This window comes from Taudactylus pleione, unplaced genomic scaffold, assembly GCF_031769625.1.
Source record: "Taudactylus pleione unplaced genomic scaffold, aTauple2 ptg000314l, whole genome shotgun sequence".
NCBI classification, from domain to species: Eukaryota; Metazoa; Chordata; class Amphibia; order Anura; family Myobatrachidae; genus Taudactylus; species Taudactylus pleione.
Window position 1 is genome coordinate 13,768,307 of NW_028284715.1, and position 27,138 is coordinate 13,795,444.

Consider the following 27,138-nt stretch of genomic DNA (forward strand, 5'->3'; position numbering starts at 1 on the left):
CGTATTATATATCTGAATTGATTGATTTGTATTATAAATGTGATCAGCTTACTGACTCTATTTGACTTTAATTAGATACTCCGCAATATGAAAATGCTAATTTATTGTTAAGACTGAGCCCCATATCAATTAAGATCACGTATTGACTGTTATAATCCCCCGTGGAGTCTGACTTATATGTTGTTCTATCATGTACATTAATAATTCGTGATTTTTGTACACGTTTGTGGTCAATATTCGACTTCATAATTTGTTCAATTTATTTGACCACTTTTGTATGTGTCCTTTGATGTATTTTATGTATTTTGTAGAATCTACCTATATGGTATAATACTCTTTTTTAAGGTTCTACATTAAATATTAAGTTAATTATTATTAATTACCCCTCTACCTTCTAGAATATAATAGCTAGCATCTGATTGGTTGCTATGGGCAACACCTCCACTTCTAAAATCTCTATTTTATTAAATTTACCCCCTTGACTGGGCCCAAAGCACCTTAAAAATTCTCCAGGGTGGAGATCGCCTTAAGGTGCATACACACGTAAAGATTTTTTGTCCAACTATCCAACTAGTTGATTGGTTGGAATGAAATGAAAATCTGGTAAGGTATGGGAGTATCTGATGATCAGCAATTTGCTCCTAAATGCCCGAAAACAGATGAAAATGGTCGTCAGACAAGTTTGTTAAAAAATTTTTTATAAATTCTTTATTTTCAAAACAAAGACAGATTTTTGTATTATTGTGTTTTTTGTTTTCTATACAGTTCTATGTTTTGTACTTATTTTTTTGTTTGTTAAATGTTTGATCTAGGAATGTGCAGGCTCGGATAGGTTAGAATTTTCCCACCAAGTTCAAATTTTTCCCCGTCAAGAATCGGGTCTCAGAAAGAGGCAAAAAAGTCATCTGTGATGGACAAACATCATCTTCCATGGACTTTTCTCCAGGGATGATGATGTTTGTCCATGAAAGATGACGTTTTGCCTCTTTCTGAGACCCGATTTTTGGCGGGAAAAATCAGAACTTGGCGGGATAATTCGAACCTATCCGAGCCTGCACATCCCTAGTTTGATCTAAACAATTTGTTCAAACAATAGTTTTTGTCCATTTTCCGGCATTTGGGAGCAAATTGCTGATTGTCATTTGTTTTCATACCTTACCAGATTTTCAAAATCTTTACGTGTGTATGCAGCTTTACAATGAATTAAAACGTTCATTGAAACCAATCTGACCAGAGGCTTGTTCATGTTGACAGCTGTTTACAATTAAAGTTGACATTGTACTAAATGTGCACTGGCTGGTTTACAAACATCCTTATCACTTGTTTATGCTTCTCCCATGTTAAGCTGCAGTTTGCTTAAGAATCATATATTCCCAAACGCTAATTGGCTGCAGGTACAAATTCACCGGGAAATGTATCATAAATTGGGGCCAAACAGCTGTTTGTAAAGGACTTTTTTCTTTCAAGAAACCTTTGCATCTGTTATCCCATAAAAAGTGTTTTGGCTCAGAATAATGGCTCTTGAAACTGACTGGAGATTAAAGAACTGCTGGGTTATGATAACATCTTGATTATAATAAATTTAGCCTAGTTATTAAGTTAAATCTGTCACTATAAATACATACAGATGTGTCCACATACATCTATCCTCCGTGCACTACAAGTCATGTTGCAAATAACGCAAGAGCACCATGTGACTCTGCAGCGCTAAACGTCTTTTTGTGTGACTTCTTCCCTTTAAATGCGTCTTATTCGCACAGCAATGCGAATAGGACGCACGAGCAGCTTCTGCTGAATAAAATGATATGCGGCATGGCTATGTTCTGTGTGTGACTGCGGATATATCTGTACGCGAAATGCTACGTTACAGCAGTGTCACAGCCGCACACAGAATATAGGCATGCCGCATATCATTTTAATCAGCATAAACTGCTTGTGCTCGCATCGCTGTGCGAATAAGACGCATTTGAAGGAAGAATGTTGCACGAAAAGACGCTTGGTGCTACAGAGTCACGGCACGGCATGGCGTGACTAAGAGAGCTATTTAACATGCAAAGAGGCTAGATATATGTGGAGGGTGCAATCGGGAAGCCAAGTGCCTAAATACCAGCAGCCGGCTTCCCGACTGTCTTATCCCGGCAAGGGTGAAATGCCGGGCGTCTAGATGTAGACGCCCGCATTTCCCCGACGCCGGGAGACCGGCGCCCAGCATCACGATCGTAGTGATGCCGGGTGCCGCGAGCGGACAGCCGCGGGGGGGGGAGGGTTAGGGCTCCCGGGGAGGACTTAGGGTTAGGCACCACCCCGGAAGGGTTAGGGTTAGGCTAGGGGGAGGGAGGGATAGGGTTAGGCACCCCCGGGAGGGACTTAGGGTTAGGCACCCCCCCGGGGGACTTAGGTTTAGGCAGCGGGGAAGGGGGTGGTTAGGGTTAGGCACTTAGAGGAGGGATTAGGGTTAGGCACCCCTAAGGAGGGTTAGGGGGGTTAGGTTAGGTTAGTGGATACTTACCTATCCACAATCGGGATTTCCAGCGCTGTCGGGCTTCCGCTGCGTCACACTCTGCTTCTGTCGGGCTGCCGCTGACGGGAATCGAACCGCCGGCCATGAGGCCGACGGTATTTCATACCAATTCCTATGTGGATACAGTATATCTGATTTACAAAAAAAATGCACATATGCACACAATTATTATTATTATATAGATGTGCACAGTTTTGTCATTGACACAAATTACCCCACCTTCATGTCTCTTGAGCCTCTACTTCTGGCATAAAATATAATACATCCGGGACCAGATAGCCACAATTACAGCAGAAATCCCAATAGTTTGTAACAGACACGGTGTAAGTGACAATATAGGGAGGCGCAGGGCCATAAGAACGGCGCACCGACCAGTACCGTCGCACAGGGTGGGATGCCCTGGGGCATTACCAGATGTACTCACCCTATGCTACTACCAATGCCCTGCTCCGGCTCATATCTCCTACACTGTGTTGGAAGAGACATAGGGCGGGATGTATTAAGGTTGCGGTGACCATTCCGCCAGTCACCTCAACCTTACTAATCGCATATGTACTAATATATGTGATTAGTATCGCAAAGGACAGCTCTTGCGATAAGAGCTGTCCTTTGCGAAGCAGACGATGCCAGGTGAGGGGGTCTTCATGTGACCCTGCCCCCTCTGAGCCCCAGGAACTTCCTGCTGGTGACCTGAGTATGCTAAGTATTTTAGAAGTTTAAAGTAATATAAAATCTGAAAAAGGACTATGTAGCTGGGAACAGCAGAGGAGTCACTGTGATCCACTGTATGTGCCTCACCCTACTTCTAATACACTACAGAGAGACAGCTGTAACCTATCAGCATCACAAAGTTTACATATACGTAGAAGTATTTGGACTTCACTTGTGTTTTCCTGCCGTGTATAATTGCAGCCCTCGCTTTCCTTGGCCCCTCGTGCCTGTGTTTCTGGAGATATGACATCTCTATAGCAACTTACTCCGGCATGCTTTCCCGTTGCGGTGCAGAGCGTAGCCTTTCCGACATGTACACACAAATGAGCTGTCAGCGCTCACACATTCGTGTTCACATCCGTGATTGCCCTGTGCGCAGAAGTCAATTTCTGTAACGAGACAAAACAAGGAAAAGGAAAAATTCAAAACAAGGAAAAGGGTCAATTTGCTGCCACATGAGAGGAGACCTATGGAAGGAAGAATGGAAACTGGTTTTACAGGTTTAACTCTTAACGATATCGTTAACGATATTGTTTAATTGTTGATAAAATCGTTCACTTTCTAAGTTAAAACGATTATCGTTCATGCGCGTTCACGTTTGTAGTTCAGTCAGACTAACCAACTCAACTATTTTCATTAGAGGAATATGCAAAAATCGTTTGTGGTTCAAAAAAAATCGTTCATAATATTTAGTAAATTAACAATTTTACTAAACGATTTTTGTTCATTTTTCCCTTGAAAAAATGAACGAAGATCGTTTACTAAAATCGTTCATTTACAAAATCGTTGTGTGTGTATGCAGCTTTATGGTGCATACACACGGTCAGATTTTTCTTCAGATCTAAACGATAACGATTTTAAAGATCGTTCAATCGTTCATATCTGAAAGAAAAACCTGACATGTGGGCAACAATGAACGATGCGCATTCCCGTTTGTCAAATAATGATATCTGATGTGTTTGCAGTCAGTTTTGGACGATTTCCATTCATTTTAATACAGTAAAAACTCGCTCAATCGTTCGCAAATCGTTTGCAAATTGTTCAATCGTTCAACTGACATATCTGACCGTGTGTATGCACCATTAGGGGTCAATTACGTGCGATTCCGGCAATTTAGTGCTCGCCCATGCATGCGCACTTGGGCACCATCGACCCGCTTGCGAGCGCTCAGCGCTCGCGAGCGGGTCTGAATTAGGCCCACAGTGCACTATAGGAAGAGGAGTAGTAACAACCATTGATAAATATCCATGGCTATCACAAAATACACATGGGAAACAATACAGCAAATCTGTATAATAACTAGAGATGTGCGCCGACCCCCGTGTTTTGGTTTTGGATCTACCCTGGTTTTGGATCTGGACTGGTTTTGCCAAAACCTCACCTCTGTGTTTTGTTTTCGTGCTTTGGATTTGAATCTGGATTTTTTCTTAAAAAAAAATCATAAAAACAGCTAAGTTACATAAAATTGGCCTGTTTTTGTTCCTACAGTATAATTAACCTCAATAATATTTATTTCCAGTAATTTCCAATCACTTTTGACCACTCACAATATCATTTGCTTAATCTAGTTAAGGCCAAAAGGTTGCATCCAGCCAGCTGGCTAACTAAGCTAAGTGACACAGTGGGCGGCACTAACATATGGCAGTTCAGTTTCTAATTTCCAACATGGATACAGTGTGTTATACAGTGTGGGTTGGATACACCAATAGTGCACTTACTGTGACAGCAGTGTCGGCAGAGCGGGGTTGATGACTGTGACCTCATGGAATAACAGTGCTGCGGTACTGGCAGTGTCCTCAGTGAAGGGTACCGGTGATGTTGGCAGTGTGGGGGTGCCAGCGGTGTCTTTAGTGCAGGTTTGCTGGCTGTGACGGCAGTGCGGGGGTGCCAGCGGTGTCCTCATTGCAGGTTTGGTGGCTGTGTCGGCAGTGCGGGGGAGCCAGCGGTGTCCTCATTGCAGGTTTGCTGGCTGTGTCGGCAGTGCAGGGGTGCCAGCGGTGTCCTCATTGCAGGTTTGCTGACTGTGTCGGCAGTTGGGGGGTTGCTGGCGGTGTCCTCAGTATATGGAATGGCAGTGTTCTCAGTGAAGGGTACCGGCGGTGTCGGCAGAGCGGGGGTGCCAGCGGTATCCTCATTGCAGGTTTGCTGACTGTGTCGGCAGTGCAGGGGTGTTCTTAATGCAGGGTGCCGGCGGAGTCGGCAGAGAGGGGGTGCCAGCGGTGTCCTCATTGCAGGTTTGCTGATTGTGTCGGCAGTGCAGGGGTGTTCTCAATGCAGGGTGCCGGCGGTGTCCTCAGTGCAGGTTTGCTGGTGGTGTCCTCACTATGGGAGTGTCGGCAGTGTGGGAGTCACTGACGGTGTCCTCAGTACGTTGGGTAGGAGTGTCGGCAGCGGTAGTGTCGGCAGCGGGGGGTGCCGGCGGTGTCAGGCGGCGTGGGTTGGCGGGCGCCATCTTTTTTCCCTCCTTTATAGTGTTTTCAATGGGCTTAATGCTGATTGGCTGAGAGCCGTGACAGACGGCTCTCTCAGCCAATCAGCGTTAAGTCCGCTGAAAACAAAACCTCGCAACTCGACAGAGAGGTCGCGAGGTTTTGCCTCCGGTCAGGGAACCGGGGCAGGCAGGGAGATCCGAGCTGCACTCGGATCGCCCCGGATCCCCGAAATTCGGGTGGGTTCCGTTCTCAGGGAGCCGGACCCGCTCATCTCTAATAATAACATATTAGTACAAACATCATTGAGTTACAGCATGAGGGAATAGCACCACTAACAAAATACACCTGAAAACTGAATAACAGTTACAAAAGAATACAATAAAACGGAGAAGGGGGGGGGGACCGGTCGGTGCAGGGTTTAGGGCATCGAGTGTTCAACTTGTTCAACAAAACACCCGTCTGATCAGCTATAAACGTCGAATCAGAAAGCGTTTAAAGGCGTGCGGAGGCAGAGCCATTGGACAGTTTGTATAAATGCCAACTGGTATTGCCAAAAACCTTCATAACATCAGCCCGTGTGGCTGCGTCTAAAGACTCAGTATAGACGCCCCATTTATCATAATATCATTCCACACTGGTTTCCACATCTGGGAAGGTTGATCTCAACTCGAAATAGAGAATTTCCAACTGTGAATGCTTAACCTCATTTTATCACTCTCCAATTTATCACTTTCCAGAGATTAGTATATCGCCCCTTAAGACTGTCAGAACTTAGTGGGAAGAGCTTAGAGGTGGCCTGCGCTGGAAGGTGAGATGCCCATATGTCAAATTACAAAATAGCATAGGAATCACATGGGCAGGAAGCCTTGTTACTAGAAAGTTGACAAACGCTAAAAGTTTATTCCAGAACCGCGTGACCTTCCTGCACTCCCAGAAACAGTGATCAGTCGCTGTTGGAGAACTTATGGCAGCAGCTTGCTTCATCTGGGACAAAGTGTTTCCTTTGGGAGGGAGAAATATATGCCCTATTTATGAATTTTATGTGGACTTCCTTGCAATGACCTCTTACTGGTTTACACTTGCAGGAATGTAGAAGCTCCAATGCGCTGGGTGTACCAGACCTTATTTAATGACATAATGCAGGCCTGGCCAACCTGTGACTCTGCAGCTATTGGGAAACTACAAGTCCCAGCATGCCCTGCCACAGTATTACTATTAGGGGATGCTAAAACCATGACAGTTCATGCTGGGACTTGTGGTTTCACAACAGCTGGAGAACCACAGGTTGCCCTATCACATGTACACACACATACACTATGGCTATTTTTTGTCAGAGGCCAATTAACCTACCAGTATGTTGCTGGATTGATGGAGAAACTTGCTGTACCCGGATAAAAAAACAAAACGACATAAACATGGGGAGAACATACAAACTCCACACTGATAGAAACTTGGTTGGAATCAACCCAGAACCTCAGTGCTGTGAGGCAGCAAGGCTAACCATGGCACCAAAGTTAGATTGCATCCTAAGCTGCAGCGGTGCTTCTCGTTTACACGTGTCTGAGCCGCGCCGCACATTAATTCTGATTGTTACGCAAATGTGTACGGAAAACAAATTTAGACACATGGTGGCAGAAATGTGTGGGCCGGTGACTGGGAGGTAACACAGCGGTGGCTAAACAGATGCACGGAGATGTCGCTTCTTATGGGAGTGTCTCGGGCGTGTCACTGGAAATGGTTGAGTGTAGATGTAGAGACACACAGCTGCTCACGTAGGAGGCCATATACAGGTGGAGAGTCTGTACCTGCCATAGGCTGGTGCAAGTTTTGTTGGTGTGACCGATGGTGCACTTAAAGATGCACCAGACGGTAATGAGGGGGGGTCTCAGTCCTTGCACATTTGAACGTACAGATCTATACCTGGGAACGGCTTTGTAGCGGCATTAGCAAATAGACGCAGCCGCGACCGCAGCTAAACATGCAAGGTTGGCCGCGATGGCGTCAGAATCAAGCCCCCTATTTACATACATGCAACCATACGCCGCATCTGCTTATAAATGAACACTGAGGGGTCTATTTACTAAGCAGTGTTAGGAGACAGAGTGAAAAGTGATAAGAAAGTGATAAGGTGCCAGCCAATCAGCTCCCAACTGTCATCTTACAGGCTGTGTTTGAAAAATGACAGTTGGTAGCTGATTGGCTGGCACCTTATCACTGTCTTATCACTTTTCACTCTTTCTCATAACACTGCTTACTACATAGACCCCTGAATCTTTCTACTGCATAATCTGGATAAATGGATGGAGAGTAACATGTATGTAGCATCACGCATGGCAAACAAAGAGTGCTCTCTCCTCCCCCTGCAATTCTGAATTATAGCCCCTCTTACAAAATAGAATTGGATCTTGGCATTTTTGAGAATGAAGTGTTATTTTTTAACCCCTATCCTACTGAATAACAAACATAGTTTCATTAATTGGATATTACAAAGTGTCTTGCTATATACAAACTGATTCTTATGTTGTTTTCATTTAAAAAAGAAAACCGAAAAGCAAGTATTCTAGTGCAGTTCTAGAAAAAATTCTTAGAGTAATTAGCATTTTTATTAAATATCCCTTTCACTGCCTGCGACACTATTAGTGAGAGAGCTGCCTGTGATTTATTAGTTGTTTATTTACCCCTATCTGGTGCTTTTAACACAATTCTAATAAAATACTCCGACTTAAGCAAAATACACCAAGAGGTTCTGCCAGCACTGAAAGTATAATGTAATGCGGAGGAAGCCAGAGTTTGCAATGATCTTATCCCACAGAACAACTCCCAGCATTGACAAGGTTAATGAATTCCTTTTTATGCTTCTATTTAGAATAATAAATATTTACTACAACAAATATATTCAAATATACATAATAGAACATTCAATGTGACCCTGACCCACCTGCACTCATCACAATCGCATGAGCTGCAATTCATAAACAAATCACCAGCCCTGTCTTTAGATGGATAATGTCAAGAACTGCCCGGAGCAGGGATGACCATGGGTGGTCAAACCTATTGATGGTTTTATAACTTTGAGGTTAACCACCAATTGTACCATCGATAGATAACCCACCGAAGGACATTCCTAGACTTCGTAAAGAACAACAAAAAAATGGGACATGACATCATCAAATCAGAGCAAAAGCATATTAAAGGGATATTTATAAAAAACAGACAGAACATTTTTTTATAAATGTAAGGTAGAATCATAGGTAAGATAATATCACATTTAGATCTTTATTCGACACCGCAAGCCACTACCTATTAGTCCTGCATGGGTCGGGAACCACGCCCCTCTAGAAATGCTAGTAACACCAGCGCCCTTTGTCCAATCACAAGCCTGTTTACTAATACAGTCAATATGGCGGAACACCCTGTGCAATGGTCTATTACAGCACTCAACCAGCGGTGCGATGCCCACTGTTACACTAGTCTCTTGGGAGGAGGGGTAACAAACCGTTTTAAATGGCACAAACAATAGATATATCACATTGAATTCACTGTATATGGGAAACACATGCTTACTTGTGCAAGATTTCTTGTCTGGATTAAGTGAAAATCCTTGTCGACATCTACAGTAATAGGACTCATCGGTATTAACACACTCATGTTGACAGCTGTGACTAGACAAGGCGCAATAATCTGGTCCTGTGCGAAATAAACATGCAACTATTAATAATGTATTGTGCGTATGGTATAAACATACATAAATAATGCATTACACAGAGACCCCTGTGAGGTGCAGCTATCCCTTGTACATCAGGCTTTTGCTTCTCTAGATAACAAATCGATCATCTTCCCTAGTATGAAATTCTAACAATCCGTAGGAACAGCCTCTATATAGACAGCAGAACTTGGTTCCAAAAGGGCTGGGAGAATTGCGTGACTTTGATTAGAGTACGGCGGAACAAAATATCAGCAAAATAACAGTGTCATTGTCACTTTCCTTCCCAAGTTTAAGCTGACACCGACAATAACAGCAGAAAGAGAGGATGGCTTCGTTATGCTTACTCCGGCAAGTTTTCTCATCAGGATTCAGAATAAAACCAGGGCGACACTGACAGATGTACGAGTCGTTAGCGTTAAGACATTCCTGTTGGCAACCGTGGGTCCCCAAGGCACAATAATCTTCAACTAAAAGAAAACAAACATTTAATTTATAAACTATATTCACATCTATAATGGCAGCTGTAGAATCAGTTTTCATTTTTAATGATTTGGAGCCTGTCTGAAAGGAAGAACAAGGTAAGAGATGCAGAGAGCTGCTAACTAAATTATTTTGGAAGCTTGTCTGACAGGGTAAGATACATCCTCAACTCAATTAAACTAACTTTTCATTTTAATATGTTGTAGTACAGAATGCACTGAACTGTCTAACCATTCACTTTTCCCATTTCATACTCTAGGTCAGGGCTAGTCAACCTGTGGCTCTCCAGCTGTTATGAAACTACAAGTCCCAGCATGCTTTACCAGCTGATTGGTGGGAGGGTATGCTGAGACTTGTAATTTCACAACAGCTAGAGAGCAAAAGGACCAAGGTTCTCGACCTTGGTCCTCAGTACCCAAAATAGTTGATATGTTTTCAAGATCTTCTCACAGAATCTCAATTTAAATAATTAGCTCCGCCTGGGTATCTTTTAAATGTGCAAGTGAGTAATGAATACACCTGTGCACCTGCTGGGTGACCTGGAAAATGTGAACTGTGTGGGATCCTGAGGATATGTTTTAGAACAAGGGTAGCCAACCCGGTCTTCGAGAGCTACTAACAGTTCATGTTTTCCAGTCCACTAAGCAGGTGCACAGGTGTAGTCATTACTCACTAATTATTTCACTTGTGATTCTGTGAGTAAACCTGGAAAAGATACACTGTTGGTAGCTCTTGAGGATCATGCTTGGCTACCCCTATTTTAGAACCACTGCTTTAGGTCAGGGGTAAGCAATATGTGATACTCCAGCTGCTGTGGAACTACATATCCCAGCATGCCCTGCCACAGTTTAGCATGCCATAACAGCGAAACTGTGACACGGCATGGTGGGAGGTGTAGTTCCACAGCAGCTGGAGTGCCATGAGTTGCTATCCCTTCTGTAAGTAAATAGAGATGAGTTCACATACATCTAGTCTCCTGCCACGATAAACAACTCTTCTAGTCGCGCCCTGCCGTGGCGTGACTCAGTAGTGCCGAGCGACCGTTTTTGTTGTGCGTCTCTTTACCTTCTAATGCATCTTATACGCACAATGATGTGAATAGATAACACAAGCAGCTTCTGCTGATTAAAATGATATGCAGCATGTCTATGTTCTCTGTGCGTCTGCGGGTGGATCTGCATGCGAAATGCTACGTTACAGTGATTCAGCTGATACACCTGCACTCGCTCACAGAACATAGGCATGCTGCATATCATTTTAATCAACAGAAGCTGCTTGTGCTATCTATTGGCATCGTTGTGCAAATAAGATGCATTTGAAGGTAAAAAGACGCACGAAAAGACACTCAGTGCTACCAAGTCACACCGAGCTCCCGTGTTATGTGTGGCACGACTTGTAGCGCACGGAGGATAGATGTATGTGGGCACATCTGTATATTTAGAGTATATTTTGTAACTAACACCAGGTATATTCCCTTGACATGTGTGGCAACAGAGGTGGGGCGTTTTGTATTATATCATGTGCATCGTGTTTCATATTGATAGTGCAACTTTCTAATAACTATCCAGACAATATTCTTTCTTGTGTATATGACCCTATATTACATTATTATATGATGTACAATGTGACTTTCTCGTTATTGTTCATTATATTGTGCGGTGGATATATCGTTCAGTGCTGGCACCCTCCCTCATCCCTGAACATGCACAACCTGACGATATCGACAGGTTGGTCAGCAGGTTCGGGCGATGAGCGACAACGTTAATGACCAGCGGGAGTGCGCATCGCTGGTCGTTGACGGCATATCCACTGCACGATATTGCGGACGATGAACAATAACGACATCATTCAAATCATCCAATTTATCATGTACTGGATATGCGCCTTAACACTGTCAAGCAACATCTCTACTGTATGCTCGCCTAAAGCTGGCCACACACCAGACCCAACTTTCCTCCAACCATCCAATTAGTTGGTTGGTTGGAATGAAAATCTGGTAACGCATGGGAACACATGACAGTCTGCCATTTGCTCCCAAACACCAGAACACATAAAAAAGGTAGTTCAGGCAAGTTTGGTTAAATGTGTTTGATTTAAGGATCCTGTCCTAACAACAGCTTTCATCCGTTATCCGGCGTTTGGGAGCAAATGGCAGACTGTCATGTGCTCCCATACATTATCGGATTTTCATTCTAACCAACATACTAGTTGGATGGTTGGAGGAAAGTTGGTCTGGTGTATTGCCAGCTTTAGTATACACATCTGTACGCCTGACCTACGTTTTCAGCTGGTAACATCTTGTGTCATTTACAACTCAACATACCTACATAATTAAACTTTCCCTATGTACGTTTAGTGGCTGATTCTGTGTGAAATGTGAACGGTTCTGGTGGATTTCAGCTTATTGCACATGCACCAAAGAAGGAGAGAAAATGAGCCAATCACTGAGTCTTTTCTCTCGCAGCCCCAGAGCAAGTCTGATTTTTCCTTAAATTGTTATTTTAAGGAAAAATTGTAGGCACTTGCTTCGGAAACCCCTAACCCCTTAGCTTAATCAGTCCATAATGACTTACCTTCTGGCAGCACTGTCCTCCTCCTCTTCTGCCGCACCAACATGCTGCAGTCTTCCTTCATCTTCTTCCGGAGCACCCAGGACTCTGGCAAGTGTGCTGCTGGTGTTTGTGTGCTGTGTGTGTGAGTGTGTGGGGGGGGGGTGCTGCTGCTGGTGTCTGTGTGCTGTGTGTGTGGGGTGCTGCTGCTGTCTGTGTGCTGTGTGTGGGGGGTGCTGCTGGTGTTTGTGTGATGTGTGTGTGTGTGGGGTGCAGCTGGTGTCTGTGTGCTGTGTGTGTGTGGGGTGCTGCTGGTGTTTGTGTGATGTGTGTGTGTGTGGGGGGTGCTGCTGGTGTTTGTGTGATGTGTGTGGGGTGCTGCTGGTGTTTGTGTGATGTGTGTGTGGGGTGCTGCTGGTGTCTGTGTGCTGTGTGTGTGTGGGGTGCTGCTGGTGTCTGTGTGCTGTGTGTGTGTGGGGTGCTGCTGGTGTCTGTGTGTGTGTGGGGTGCTGCTGGTGTCTGTGTGCTGTGTGTGTGTGGGGTGCTGCTGGTGTCTGTGTGCTGTGTGTGTGTGGGGTGCTGCTGGTGTCTGTGTGCTGTGTGTGTGGGGTGCTGCTGGTGTCTGTGTGCTGTGTGTGTGTGATGTGTGTGTGTGTGGGGTGCTGCTGGTGTTTGTGTGATGTGTGTGTGTGGGGGGGGTGCTGCTGGTGTCTGTGTGTGTGTGGGGTGCTGTTGGTGTCTATGTGCTGTGTGTGTGTGGGTTGCTACTGGTGTTTGTGTGATGTGTGTGTGTGGGGTGCTGCTGGTGTTTGTGTGACGTGTGTGTGTGGGGGGTGCTGCTGGTGTTTGTGTGATGTGTGTGTGTGGGGGTGCTGCTGGTGTTTGTGTGATGTGGGTGTGTGGGGGGTGCTGCTGGTGTTTGTGTGCTGTGTGTGTGTGTGATGTGTGTGTGTGTGGGGTGCTGCTGGTGTTTGTGTGATGTGTGTGTGTGTGGGGGGTGCTGCTGGTGTTTGTGTGATGTGTGTGTGTGTGGGGGTGCTGCTGGTGTTTGTGTGCTGTGTGTGTGTGGGGTGCTGCTGGTGTTTGTGTGATGTGTGTGTGTGTGGGGGTGCTGCTGGTGTTTGTGTGATGTGTGTGTGGGGTGCTGCTGGTGTTTGTGTGATGTGTGTGTGTGTGGGGTGCTGTTGGCGTCTGTGTGCTGTGTGTGTGTGGGTTGCTACTGGTGTTTGTGTGATGTGTGTGTGTGTGGGGTGCTGCTGGTGTCTGTGTGCTGTGTGTGTGTGGGTTGCTACTGGTGTTTGGGTGCTGTGTGTGTGTGGGGTGCTGCTGGTGTCTGTGTGCTGTGTGTGTGTGGGGTGCTGCTGGTGTCTGTGTGCTGTGTGTGTGGGGGGTGCTGCTGGTGTCTGTGTGCTGTGTGTGTGTGGGGTGCTGCTGGTGTCTGTGTGCTGTGTGTGTGGGGTGCTGCTGGTGTCTGTGTGCTGTGTGTGTGTGGGTTGCTACTGGTGTTTGTGTGCTGTGTGTGTGTGGGGTGCTGCTGGTGTCTGTGTGCTGTGTGTGTGGGGGGTGCTGCTGGTGTCTGTGTGCTGTGTGTGTGTGGGGTGCTGCTGGTGTCTGTGTGCTGTGTGTGTGGGGTGCTGCTGGTGTTTGTGTGACGTGTGTGTGGGGGGTGCTGCTGGTGTTTGTGTGATGTGTGTGTGGGTGCTGCTGGTGTCTGTGTGCTGTGTGTGTGGGGTGCTGCTGGTGTCTGTGTGCTGTGTGTGTGGGGTGCTGCTGGTATCTGTGTGCTGTGTGTGTGGGGGGCTGCTGGTGTCTGTGTGCTGTGTGTGGTGCTGCTGGTGTCTGTGTGCTGTGTGTGTGTGTGGTGCTGCTGGTGTCTGCGTGCTGTGTGTGTGTGTGTGTGTGTGATGTGTGTGTGTGGGGGGGTGCTGCTGGTGTTTGTGTGATGTGTGTGTGGGGGGGGTGCTGCTGGTTTCTGTGTGCTGTGTGTTGTGCTGCTGGTGTCTGTGTGCTGTGTGTGTGGGATGCTGCTGGTGTTTGTGTGATGTGTGTGTGGGGGGTGCTGCTGGTGTTTGTGTGATGTGTGTGTGGGGGGTGCTGCTGGTGTCTGTGTGCTGTGTGTGTGGGGGGTGCTGCTGGTGTTTGTGTGATGTGTGTGTGGGGTGCTGCTGGTGTTTGTGTGATGTGTGTGTGTGTGTGGGGTGCTGCTGGTGTCTGTGTGCTGTGTGTGTGTGGGTTGCTACTGGTGTTTGTGTGATGTGTGTGTGTGGGGTGCTGCTGGTGTCTGTGTGTGGGGTGCTGCTGGTGTCTGTGTGCTGTGTGTGTGTGGGGTGCTGCTGGTGTCTGTGTGCTGTGTGTGTGGGGTGCTGCTGGTGTCTGTGTGCTGTGTGTGTGTGGGGTGCTGCTGGTGTTTGTGTGATGTGTGTGTGTGGGGGGGTGCTGCTGGTGTCTGTGCGTGTGTGGGGTGCTGCTGGTGTCTGTGTGCTGTGTGTGTGGGGTGCTGCTGGTGTCTGTGTGCTGTGTGTGTGTGGGGTGCTGCTGTTGTCTGTGTGCTGTGTGTGTGTGTGTGTGTGTGTGTGGGGTGCTGCTGGTGTCTGTGCTGTGAGTGTGTGTGGGGTGCTGCTGTTGGCTGTGTGCTGTGTGTGTGGTGTGATGCTGGTGTCTGTGTGCTGTGTGTGTGGGCTGCTGCTGGTGTCTGTGTGCTGTGTGTGGGGTGCTGCTGGTGTCTGTGTGCTGTGTGTGTGTGGGGTGCTGCTGGTGTCTGTGTGCTGTGTGTGTGTGGGGTGCTGGTGGTGTCTGTGTGCTGTGTGTGTGGGGTGCTGCTGGTGTCTGTGTGCTGTGTGTGTGGGGTGCTGCTGGTGTCTGTGTGCTGTGTGTGGGGTGTTGCTGGTGTCTGTGTGCTGTGTGTGTGTGGGATGCTGCTGGTGTCTGTGTGCTGTGTGTGTGTGGGGTGCTGCTGGTGTCTGTGTGCTGTGTGTGTGTGTGGGGTGCTGTTGATGTCTGTGTGCTGTGTGTGTGTGTGTGTGGGGGGGTGCTGCTGGTGTCTGTGTGCTGTGTGCGGTGTGATGCTGGTGTCTGTGTGCTGTGTGTGTGGGGTGCTGCTGGTGTCTGTATGCTGTGTGTGTGTGTGTGGGGTGCTGCTGGTGTCTGTGTGCTGTGGGCGTGTGTGTGTGGTGTGATGCTGGTGTCTGTGTGCTGTGTGTGTGGGGTGCTGCTGGTGTCTGTGTGCTGTGTGTGTGTGGAGTGCTGCTGGTGTTTGTGTGATGTGTGTGTGTGTTTGGGGTGCTGCTGGTGTCTGTGTGCTGTGTGTGTGGTGTGATGCTGGTGTCTGTGTGCTGTGTGTTTGGGGTGCTGCTGGTGGCTGTGTGTGTGGGGGGGGTGCTGCTGGTGTCTGTGTGTGTGTGTGGGGTGCTGCTGGTGTCTGTGCTGTGTGTGTGTGTGGGGTGCTGCTGGTGTTTGTGTGATGTGTGTGTGTGTGGGGTGCTGCTGGTGTCTGTGTGCTGTGTGTGTGTGGGTTGCTACTGGTGTTTGTGTGATGTGTGTGTGTGGGGTGCTGCTGGTGTCTGTGTGCTGTGTGTGTGTGTGGGGTGCTGCTGGTGTCTGTGTGCTGTGTGTGGGGTGCTGTTGATGTCTGTGTGCTGTGTGTGTGTGTGTGTGGGAGGGTGCTGCTGGTGTCTGTGTGCTGTGTGCAGTGTGATGCTGGTGTCTGTGTGCTGTGTGTGTGGGGTGCTGCTGGTGTCTGTGTGCTGTGTGTGTGTGTGTGGGGTGCTGCTGGTGTCTGTGTGCTGTGGGCGTGTGTGTGTGGTGTGATGCTGGTGTCTGTGTGCTGTGTGTGTGGGGTGCTGCTGGTGTCTGTGTGCTGTGTGTGTGTGGAGTGCTGCTGGTGTTTGTGTGATGTGTGTGTGTGTGTGGGGTGCTGCTGGTGTCTGTGTGCTGTGTGTGTGTGGGGTGCTGCTGGTGTCTGTGCTGTGTGTGTGGGGTGCTGCTGGTGTCTGTGTGCTGTGTGTGTGTGGGGTGCTGCTGGTGTTTGTGTGATGTGTGTGTGTGGGGGGGTGCTGCTGGTGTCTGTGCGTGTGTGGGGTGCTGCTGGTGTCTGTGTGCTGTGTGTGTGGGGTGCTGCTGGTGTCTGTGTGCTGTGTGTGTGTGGGGTGCTGCTGTTGTCTGTGTGCTGTGTGTGTGTGTGTGTGTGTGTGTGGGGTGCTGCTGGTGTCTGTGCTGTGAGTGTGTGTGGGGTGCTGCTGTTGGCTGTGTGCTGTGTGTGTGGTGTGATGCTGGTGTCTGCGTGCTGTGTGTGTGGGCTGGTGTCTGTGTGCTGTGTGTGGGGTGCTGCTGGTGTCTGTGTGCTGTGTGTGTGTGGGGTGCTGCTGGTGTCTGTGTGCTGTGTGTGTGTGGGGTGCTGCTGTTGTCTGTGTGATGTGTGTGTGTGTGGGGTGCTGCTGGTGTCTGTGCTGTGAGTGTGTGTGGGGTGCTGCTGTTGGCTGTGTGCTGTGTGTGTGGTGTGATGCTGGTGTCTGTGTGCTGTGTGTGTGGGGTGCTGCTGGTGTCTGTGTGCTGTGTGTGTAGGGTGCTGCTGGTGTCTGTGTGCAGTGTGTGTGGTGTGATGCTGGTGTCTGTGTGCTGTGTGTGTGGGCTGCTGCTGGTGTCTGTGTGCTGTGTGTGGGGTGCTGCTGGTGTCTGTGTGCTGTGTGTGTGTGGGGTGCTGCTGGTGTCTGTGTGCTGTGTGTGTGTGGGGTGCTGCTGGTGTCTGTGTGCTGTGTGTGTGGGGTGCTGCTGGTGTCTGTGTGCTGTGTGTGTGGGGTGCTGCTGGTGTCTGTGTGCTGTGTGTGTGTGTGTGGGGTGCTGCTGGTGTCTGTGTGCTGTGGGTGTGTGTGTGTGGTGTGATGCTGGTGTCTGTGTGCTGTGTGTGTGGGGTGCTGCTGGTGTCTGTGTGCTGTGTGTGTGTGGAGTGCTGCTGGTGTTTGTGTGATGTGTGTGTGTGTTTGGGGTGCTGCTGGTGTCTGTGTGCTGTGTGTGGTGTGATACTGGTGTCTGTGTGCTGTGTGTTTGGGGTGCTGCTGGTGGCTGTGTGTGTGGGGGGGGTGCTGCTGGTGTCTGTGTGTGTGTGTGGGGTGCTGCTGGTGTCTGTGCTGTGTGTGTATGGGGTGCTGCTGTTGTCTGTGTGCTGTGTGTGGGGTGCTGCTGGTGTCTGTTTGCTGTGTGTGGGGTGCTGCTGGTGTCTGTGTGCTGTGTGTGTGGGGTGCTGCTGGTGTCTGTGTGCTGTGTGTGTGGTGTGCTGCTGGTGTATGTGTGCTGTGTGTGTGTGGGGTGCTGCTGGTGTCTGTGTGCTGTGTGTGTGGGGTGCTGCTGTTTGTGTGCTGTGTGTGTGTGGGGTGCTGCTGGTGTCTGTGTGCTGTCTGTGTGGGGTGCTGCTGTTTGTGTGCTGTGTGTGTGTGGGGTACTGCTGCTGTCTGTGATCTATGTGAGGTGTGCTGCTGCTGTGTGTGGGGTGCTGCTGGTGCTGTGTGTGTGTGCAACATGTCTGTGGGAGTTGAGGGAGATGATGGGGGAGCGGGGCTGCACAGTCGGTAATCCCGGAAGCAGGCTGACTAGACTTTTTTTTTTATCCCCCTCTGGATTTTGGCTGCCAAACATTTTGATCCCCACTTTTTTTAAATGAAATACTGCGGGTATCGGGAGAGCTCATACCTGCGGTGATTCAAAACTGAACATGAGGTGCACAACATTTTTTGCAGGCAACATCCTGCACCAAATTAAATATGCCCCAAGTGTGCAAACGTGTCAAATTTTATAATCCAAGTGGTGAAGTGTATAGTGTTATTTCTGCTAAACTGCTGATTCATATTAAACCATATGGAACGATTTACAATTAATACACTGGCTGCAGACACGACTTACTGGTGCAGGACTTGCCGTCTCTATCCAGCTCATAAGCCTCATAGCACTGGCACATATAAGATCCAGGGGTATTCACACAGATCTGCGCACAGCCATGTTTCTCTGTAGCGCACAAGTCCTGAGCTGCAGGCAAGAAACATATATAAAATGCACTGAAAAGACAGCACCATAACTAAGAATAGAACATATATATATATATTGTTGTTTTACTGTCAGAGCTGCCCCTGGTCTGCTCCACCCCACGCGCACATTAACACCAGGACAATTCAAACCATCAAAGGAGTAGTTTTAGTTTAGGATTTCACAAATCACAATTAAATGCAAAGTTAGTTCGGCAATACTCCATCGGTGCAGTTCTGCTCTTCTCTCTGATTGAGCAATAGACATTGTCAAACACCAGCTGGGCAGGAGATGATGAAAACGTTCAGTGTTGGAAAAGACCGTCCTTAAGCAGAGAGCAAAGCAGTGCTAGACACGTGGAACGTACAGGGAGAATCTGCAATGTCACACAGTTTAGCAAGATCACGGGCACCGCTATACCAAAGGTGGATTTACACTTGATACAAGCATGCAAAAAAAGGATGTCCAAACGGTTGACTGTAGACATATATAGAGCAGTCACACTGTAGACGTCTGACATGAATCTCATCTGACAAATTTGTGAATATAATGTTCATAATCCTACGAACAGCTTCTGAATTCCACGTTTTAATAGTGGAAATTTTTTTTTTATCCATAAGCGCCCATCTGATAGTGTCACAATATGTAAGTTAAATTCTCACTAAGAAATCATCACAGCATTTTAGGTTCTTCCCTGTCACATCTTGAAGGCCAGTTCCGAGGGGGCATCTGAATTTCCCTAAGTAGATCTTTGATGAAGCTGATTAGCTTGAGGCTAATTAGCCACTGTAGACCCAAAGCCATAGCTAAAGTTAGGCTTATCTATAGGTCCAAAAGCTTATCTATAGGCCCACGCAGATTTTGGGAGATCATTGTTGTAACTTCCAGTGTTACTTATGTGTTGCATGATTATTGTTGTAAACTACATAAATTGTCAGTTATCCAAATGCTGAAATCTAGAAAGATAAAGGTATAAAGAAAGGCAACATAGGATTCAACCATGTAGAGCTCAAGTCCCTAAGAAGAAAACATCAGGCCTCGGTCAGGCCATCTGATACAGAGTGAAGTAAAGGTCCACATACTGTACATCTGCAATGTATTGGGCCAATTCTCCGATACCAGATGCCGGTACATGTTGGATTTCACTGATTTACCGATCATGATTAAAATATGATCATGATCAGCAAATTTGGCCATTTTAACATGGACAATTTCACCGATACCTCGAAGGATGGGTGATCATCGATGGTAACCGATCAGATTTTCCGACCGGCGATTCCGGTCAGATCGGGGTATCAGTGAAATGGCCGGCAGATGTATGGGGGCCTTTAGTCCAAACCTCTTCTTCAGAGATAGCTCCACTTCCTCATCACTGAAATCAAGATGTGGGAGGTAATATAGGTGCTAATGATTCAATATATGGGGGGTTACGGTGTGGGGGCACAAGTACTATAGTCAACGGCCCTCATTCAGACCCGCTCGCAAGCCCTGAGCACTCGCAAACGGGTCGATGTTTAGGGTCTGTGCACACGCAGCGGCCGAACTGCGCGTGCACAAGCCCCGGAGCGAGAGAGAAAATCTCTCGGTCCGGAGCTCATTACAAAAGGGACGGCTGTCGATGGTGATCGACAGCTTGCCCCGTTTTGTAGGTGTGGCGGGGCGGTGGTTTCACAAACGGAGGCGTTCCTTAAGGAATGCCTGCCGTTTTGTGGGCGGCTGCACTGACAATAGCAGTGATGTCAGTGGGGAGCTTCCTGCTCGATCAGAGCAGGAAGCTCCCTGGACTTGCAGTTGCCGAGACCCAACCTTAGGGTCTCGTCGCAAGCCCCGATGGTCACGATGGTCTTGACCATCGCGACCATCAATCTGGTCGGTCGCTAAAGCTGTGGGTGGTAACCCACAGCGTAGCTAGCGACCAGGAGGCCGCACTCAAAAAGTCAAGTGGCCGCCCTCATTCAGAGCGAGCGCCTCTGAATGAGGGCCAATGTGTGGTGCAATGTCACTGTAAGCAATGAGTGAGAGCGCTGCTACTATAATCAGTTTGTGAGGGTGCAGCAATTAAAATCAGGTACATGACATAGTGGAATTTGGAGATAGGGGTCCCAATTCCAAAAGTGACTCCCTGAAATGGGACCCAACTGCTCAGAATCCCGCTCTGCTTTGCAATACTGATCTGTACCCTATTCATCACTTCATATGAGATTGAAATGATCTGACTTACTGCTGCAGGTCTTCTCATCGGGGTTTAAAAGGTATCCTTGTTTGCATCTACATATGTATGAGCCCGGCGTGTTGATGCAGAAGTGATCACACCCATGTGTGGTTGTAGAACAGAGATGAGGTGCTGTAATAAAGCGAAAACTTGCAAAATAAAGATCATTATGAGAGTTTCAAAAGTGAAATACAATTCCAAGCACATATTTATAGAGACATTATATTTTTACACAGGCTCTTACACTAAAATATACAGGTACCTCACAACTGCACATTAAGCAGTTGTATAAACAGATAACACATTACTTTACATTCTCTGTATATGAAAGCTGTATAGTTTTCTTCTATGTTCACTTTCTCCAGCATGGTCAGCTGTCTTCTGGGCAGCAGTGATTAATCATGAGCACGAATGAGAGTGGGAACAGCCCATGTACTGGCGGAAGTGTGCTGACTGTGGGGGTCATTCAGACCCGCTCGCGAGCGCAGGACGCTCGCAAGCGGATCGATGGTGCCCTAATGCGCATGCGCACGACGGAGGGAGCTCCGTCGTGCGCATGCGCGAGACCCGCATAGCGACGGGGAATCCGTCGCTTGGGGTCTCGCACCAAAGGGGGAGTGCTGTCGATGGTGAGTGACAGCACGCCCCCTTTGGTGGGCGTGCCGGGGGCGTGGCTGCCAGACGGAGGCGTACTCATGGGAACGCCTACCGTCTGGGTCCGGCCCCACTGACATCACTAGTGATGTCAGTGGGAGTGATTTTGGCTCTGATAGAGCCAAAATCACTCCAGGGCTTGCGGGCAACAAGACCCTACCGCAAGGGTCTCGTCGCAAGCCCGATGGTCGTGATGGTCTTGACCATTGCGACCATCATCATGGACGCTCGCTATAGCTGTGGGTGGTAACCCACAGCTATGCGAGCGTCCATGAGGCCGCTCGAATTTCAGGAAGGAGGGCCCTGATTCAGAGCGAGCGCTCTGGTCACAGCGTCCGGCTCTGAATCAGGCCCTGTTGCTCCTGACAAACATTCTGTGACTTCATCAAGCTGCCAGGGTTCAGTACATTGGCTATAAGTGATCACATGCACTTAGTGTCATGGGAACTTCTGTCCACACCAACAACTTATTTAGATAATGCTATTTAAGACAAAACAGAGAGGAAAGGGCAGAGATTTATAGAGGATTCTTATAGATACAGTAGATAAACTGCAGTACCCATGCTCTAGTGCTAAAAATAGAGGTTTCAAAACTGCACAACAGATACACATTAAACAGAAATTAATATTCCATATTTTTTAAGCAGAGAATGAGACACACCTGTGATATAAAGTATATACTTTCCATATAGGCTGTTTTATTTTGAGAGACAAAAAGGGCGTTCCTCAGTGGTAGATTTCCCACTAGGCACATGAGGCATGTGACTAGGGGGGCCACTTTCTGAAGGTGGCTAAGTAGGCCCCACTGCATGAGAGTGCCCTGGTAGGCCGCTTGCCTGATTGGGCTGCCCAGATGCTGCTTTGGCTGTCTGGAGGCATCCGCACAGGGGCGCAGCTGGCAGTGACGGCACTGACGTGGTAAGTTGGGGCCAATAATGTTGTATCTAAGGGTGTCCTGTTCGCTAAATCCTCCAATGGCGATCCTTGCACACATGCTGGCTGAACATCCTGCTTAGCACCTCACCGATTTATCTCCCTTACCACTTGTGGCAGCGTTGTCTGAAACTGTTTCGTTATTGCACTTATTCTGGTGAACTAGTGGGCACTGCTGCAGCACCCTAAGATTACAAAATGGGTTTGGACAGGTGCTCCTTTGGTGCCAATTTACATGATCCCACCACCTTAGTCTAATGGAAGAAGCTGCAGGTACCCTGGTAGGGACAAGCAGTGTTGTGCTGCTGTTTCTCCAGGCCCGAGACTTGATAATGGTAGCATCTAAGATTCTTCACAGGCTCTAGAAGAGTCCTAGTAAACGTTGGTGATCCGAGAAGCCAACCACTGCAGTAGATCTCCCTTAGCTCTGAATGCTGACGCTTGTGGGCTGCATCCCAGGTGTATGGCCTCCAGCCTACTAGAGACAATATCGGCTCACAGATAGTGCTAGACCACAATGACAATGCCCTGGAAGTAAGTATAGGGTTTGATGTAACAGCCCAGACTAAGTGGAACCAGTGAAAATAGAGGTCTGACCCTCGTGGCTTCCTGCTGTATCTGGGAAGGGCAGAGGACAAGCCCCTGCACTATAGTTTTGATAAATGGAGGTACTCAGGAGAGAGAAGGTGGGCTGTGTGTCAGGAAGGAGAGATAGAGATTGTATCATGGTAGAAACAGTTCTGGTAACAAAACAGTAAGACACTTATAGGACCAGTAATAGCTAATCACCAGGTTATCGTACAACAGCAGTCTTAGGACCTCATTCAGAGTCTCTCGCAAGCGCTGTGCGCTCGCAAGCGGCCCGATGTTTTGCGAACGTGCATGCTTTGTTTTGCGCGTGCGCAAACTATTCTGTGCGATCGCAGCCTGCTCGCTCGCCCAGCAAAGACAGCCCAGTGAAATGAGTGACAGGAGAGGCAGTTTGTGGGTGGTAACAGGGGCAGGCCACTAATAACGGTGGAGTGGAGGTGACAATGCGGGCGTGCCTGAGTGTTTCAACGCCGTTTTCAAGGCGTGCATGATTAACATGCAGCGTCACAGTACATGTCACATGCCTGTTTTTTACACTGAAATCCTCGCAGTGCTTGCGGCAGGTTAAGGCAACCACAAGCGCTGTGATCTCACCGATGGTGCTCGATGTACCAATGTTTTACTACACTTCCTGGAGATGACGTGCGCAAGTGGGTGTATCAACATAGGCTAATGGGTGTCAGCATACACAGAGCGATTGCTCGCACAGCCAAAGTGGGTGTGCTTATGCCTTGGCGAGAGATCGCTTCCCATGGCGTCACTTTGAAAAATTTGCATACTCTGGATGCGAGCAAGTGGCCGCTTGCGAGAGACTCTAAATGAGGTCCTCAATGCGGGTATTAAAACCACCATTCCAATTGTCTGATTTTCAAAAGAAAATCATAAAACACGAGACCCCTAATAAAGTCATACATGTATGTAATGGCTATTATGTCATATGTATAAACACAATGGGGTACGTTTACTATGTGGTGATGTTCAAAGCAATAACATTAATATTATTATTAGGCTGTGTTTTGTATAATTTAATATTACTGACCCTTTACATTCAGCATCCATAGAGGTAGCAGTTTTGAAAAGCGCTGTATTGTATACGTTTCCTATCGTAGTCTTTTCACTAATCAAGTGCCTTAAAATCTAAATCAGCTGCATCTCACTATCTTTAACGTGGCTGTAAATCTAAATAAACATTCCCTAATCTGATATTGTACTCACTGAAACTTCCATGTGTGCAGTTTACACAAATCAGTTACCACTAGTTTCCGAGTCACTGACTTACATGTGCTCGTGTATTTATTATGGTGATTTATAGCTACATGCATTACTAGGTTTATGGGTTATTGTAGATGAAGTTCATATCTTCAAGTCAGTTTTTGGAGTATTTCCATAGCGGGAGTTAGCTGTAAATCAACCACAAATCCCTGGTGATCGATTCCCATCTACTGACATAGCGACCAGGATTTCTGCATCACAAAAGGGATTCTTGTGGTTTTGATGGCACGGTTATGAATGTCTTTCAAGGGAATGGCCATTTGTTATGGTGCAGTGCATGTGGTCTGCACTGGATCACAGGAGTCTGACAGGCCTCCCATACTCAGTTTGGGGTTAGTTAATGTCAAGAACTTAGAATAATCTCTTAGCTAAGAAAGTATTATTGTACAAGCACAGCACATCTAAGCCTTGTTACTCGAGCCAGCAGACATTTTATTCCGAACAATCAACCAGCACCAGATGGTTTAAATGGTTGAGCAGATGTTTCTAACTGGGAACTGGGACACACTAAACTGCATTTATTAAAGGTGAAATATAACAATGGCGAAATAGTTTTTCTGGTTGCTCCAAATTGTGGGTACACATTAAAAATTACCAGTGTACCTGTTGTCTTGATACAGAAAGGAGGCAGCCATTTTGTTGGCTGAACCAATAAACAGTCTGACATCACTAATTCACCACACGTCCAATATATTAAGCCATGCCCCTGATTTGCCCACACCATGTCCCGCCCAAACTTCTTTCTGTATTCAGAAATCAGGACAGTCCCACCAAAATAGGGACTATTGGGAGCCTCCCAATGGGAGGTCATCCATTACTGATGTATGGTAACTTCTCTGTGCTGACAAAACAGGATACAGAGCTATGTTGGGATTTACATCAATGTAACTTGGATCATAGGGATACAATGCACACAAGACAAGGGGCTATATTTACGAAGCAGCGGCTTTTGTAAGCCGCTGCTTCTCGCTGGGTTGGAGATGAATATTTAAAGCACCAGTCACATTCGATATAAAGCTTGCTTAACAATTAATGTGAATGTCGCTTTAAATGTTCAGCTCCAACCCACCGACAAGCGCTTCATAAATATAGCCCAGGGAGTCAGTCACTAATGTAAACTGGAAAGCACTTATTACAATTGATAGCTTTCTCTACAAATAAGCTTTCATTAACAAATACAAGATCACAAAACCCTAATATAAGTTTGCAGTCAAGAATATCAGATGCTTCCTGCAATCACACAATTAAAAGAAAGGTGTAAGCTATAGAACACATATTTTTAAAGGTATTTAAACATTGCATATATTTGAGGGCATTAAACCTATATGTAAAATAAAGAGTGCATGTGCTTACTGATGGAAATAGTTCAGGTTGGTGATGTAGCATTGTTTCTGTACACACCAGCGGATGACCTGAGTCCATTGGCGTATTAAAAGTAGGGATGAGCGGGTTCGGATTTCTGAAATCCGAACCCCCCCGATCCGAGTCGTATCCGAGTCAGGGTCGACTTTTCCCACCTGACTCGGATCTGAAATCGAAGCAAAACGTCATCATCCTGCCTTCCGGATCTCGCGGGTTTTGGATTCTATAAAAGGTCCCCGCGTCGGTGCCATTTCTCTCTCCGGCTGTCTACAGTGAAGAGGGAGGGTGGGAGCTAGGGCTGGCTGGGCTGTGTTGTGCTGTTGTTGTCCATAGGGGCTGTGTCCACTCAGTCCATAGGAGCTGACTGGGCTGTGTTGTGCTGCTGTTGTCCATAGGGGCTGACTGGGCTGTGTTGTGCTGCTGTTGTCCATAGGGGCTGACTGGGCTGTGTTGTGCTGCTGTTGCCCATAGGGGCTGGCTGGGCTGTGTTGTGCAGTCAGTTGTCCATAGGGGCTGTGTCCACTCCAAAGTCTACAGGGGCTGGCTGGACTGTGTTGTGCAGTGTCCCATAAAGGCTGTAGTCCTAGAGGGGTGCTGTAGTGTTGTCCAGGGGGTGATCTGTGCATCAGGGGTGCTCCCCCAAAGTGCACTCCACAAAAAATAAAAAATAATTTTCTGTGTTTGTGAATTGTGTGCGCAGTAGCCGCACGTGCATCAACAGTGTAACGTCAAGCGTGCGCCTGTGTCATAAGTAAAGGGGCGGCTGGCTTGACCGTTACAGGATGCTGTAATCCCCAAAGTGCACTCCAAACAAAATAAAAAATAATTTTCTGTGTTTGTGAATTGTGTGCACCTTGGCCGCACGTGCATCAACAAAGTAGCGCCAAGCGTGCGCCTGTGTCATATGTAAAGGGCCAGCTGGCTCGTCTGTTAAAGGGTGCTGTAACCCCCAAAGAGCACTCTAAACAAAATAAAAAAATATTTTCTGTGTTTGTGAATTGTGTGCACTGTGGCTGCACGTGCATCAACAAAGTAGCGCCAAGCGTGCGCCTGTGTCCGGCTGGCTCATGTCTTAAAAAACATTTTCTTCTGTGTTTGTGAATTGTGTGCACTGTACGTGCATCCTCAAAGCAGCAGCGCCAAGCGTGCGTCTGTCTGTTAAAGGGTGGTGTAGCCCCCAAAGTGTGCTCTACAAAAAATAAAAAATTCTTCTTTTTTTTCTGTCTTTGTGAATTGTGTGGGCTGTAGCCGCACCTGCATCCTCAAAGCAGCAGCGCCAAGCGTGCGTCTGTCTGTTAAAGGGTGGTGTAACCCCCAAAGTGCGCTCCCCAAAAAATAAAAAATTCTTTTTTTTTCTGTCTTTGTGAATTGTGTGGGCTGTAGCCGCACCTGCATCCTCAAAGCAGCAGTGCCAAGCGTGCGTCTGTCTGTTAAAGGGTGGTGTAACCCCCAAAGTGCACTCCAACAAAAATAAAACATTTTCTTCTGTGTTTGTGAATTGTGTGCACTGTACGTGCATCAACAAAGGAGCAGCGCCAAGCGTGCACCTGTGTCCCATAAGTCTGTTAAAGGGTGGTGTAACCCCCAAAGTGCACTCCACAAAAAAAAACAATTCTTTTTTTTCTGTGTTTGTGTGCGAAATGTATGCGCAGTAGCCACACGTGCATCAACACAGTAGCAGCGCCAAGCGTGCGCCTGTGTCA

The 27,138-nt window shown here is 47.4% G+C and overlaps 1 protein-coding gene and 1 long non-coding RNA gene across 4 annotated transcripts in view; one reads left to right on the top strand and one right to left on the bottom strand.

The window, feature by feature from the left end:
• MATN2 (matrilin 2) overlaps positions 1 to 27,138 on the bottom strand; it is a 120,858-nt gene that overhangs the window by 38,152 nt on the left and 55,568 nt on the right. For all 3 annotated transcript variants that reach the window (XM_088442617.1, XM_088442618.1, XM_088442619.1), the window contains exons 4-8: positions 20,633 to 20,755; positions 18,292 to 18,414; positions 9,715 to 9,837; positions 9,229 to 9,351; positions 3,499 to 3,621 (exon numbers count right to left, since the gene is read on the bottom strand). In XM_088442617.1, coding sequence (XP_088298743.1) covers positions 3,499 to 3,621; positions 9,229 to 9,351; positions 9,715 to 9,837; positions 18,292 to 18,414; positions 20,633 to 20,755 — 615 coding nt within the window. The remainder of the gene's footprint in view (positions 1 to 3,498; positions 3,622 to 9,228; positions 9,352 to 9,714; positions 9,838 to 18,291; positions 18,415 to 20,632; positions 20,756 to 27,138) is intronic.
• LOC148510664 (uncharacterized) overlaps positions 1 to 27,138 on the top strand; it is a 77,164-nt gene that overhangs the window by 16,523 nt on the left and 33,503 nt on the right. The gene's annotated exons all lie outside the window — the stretch shown is intronic.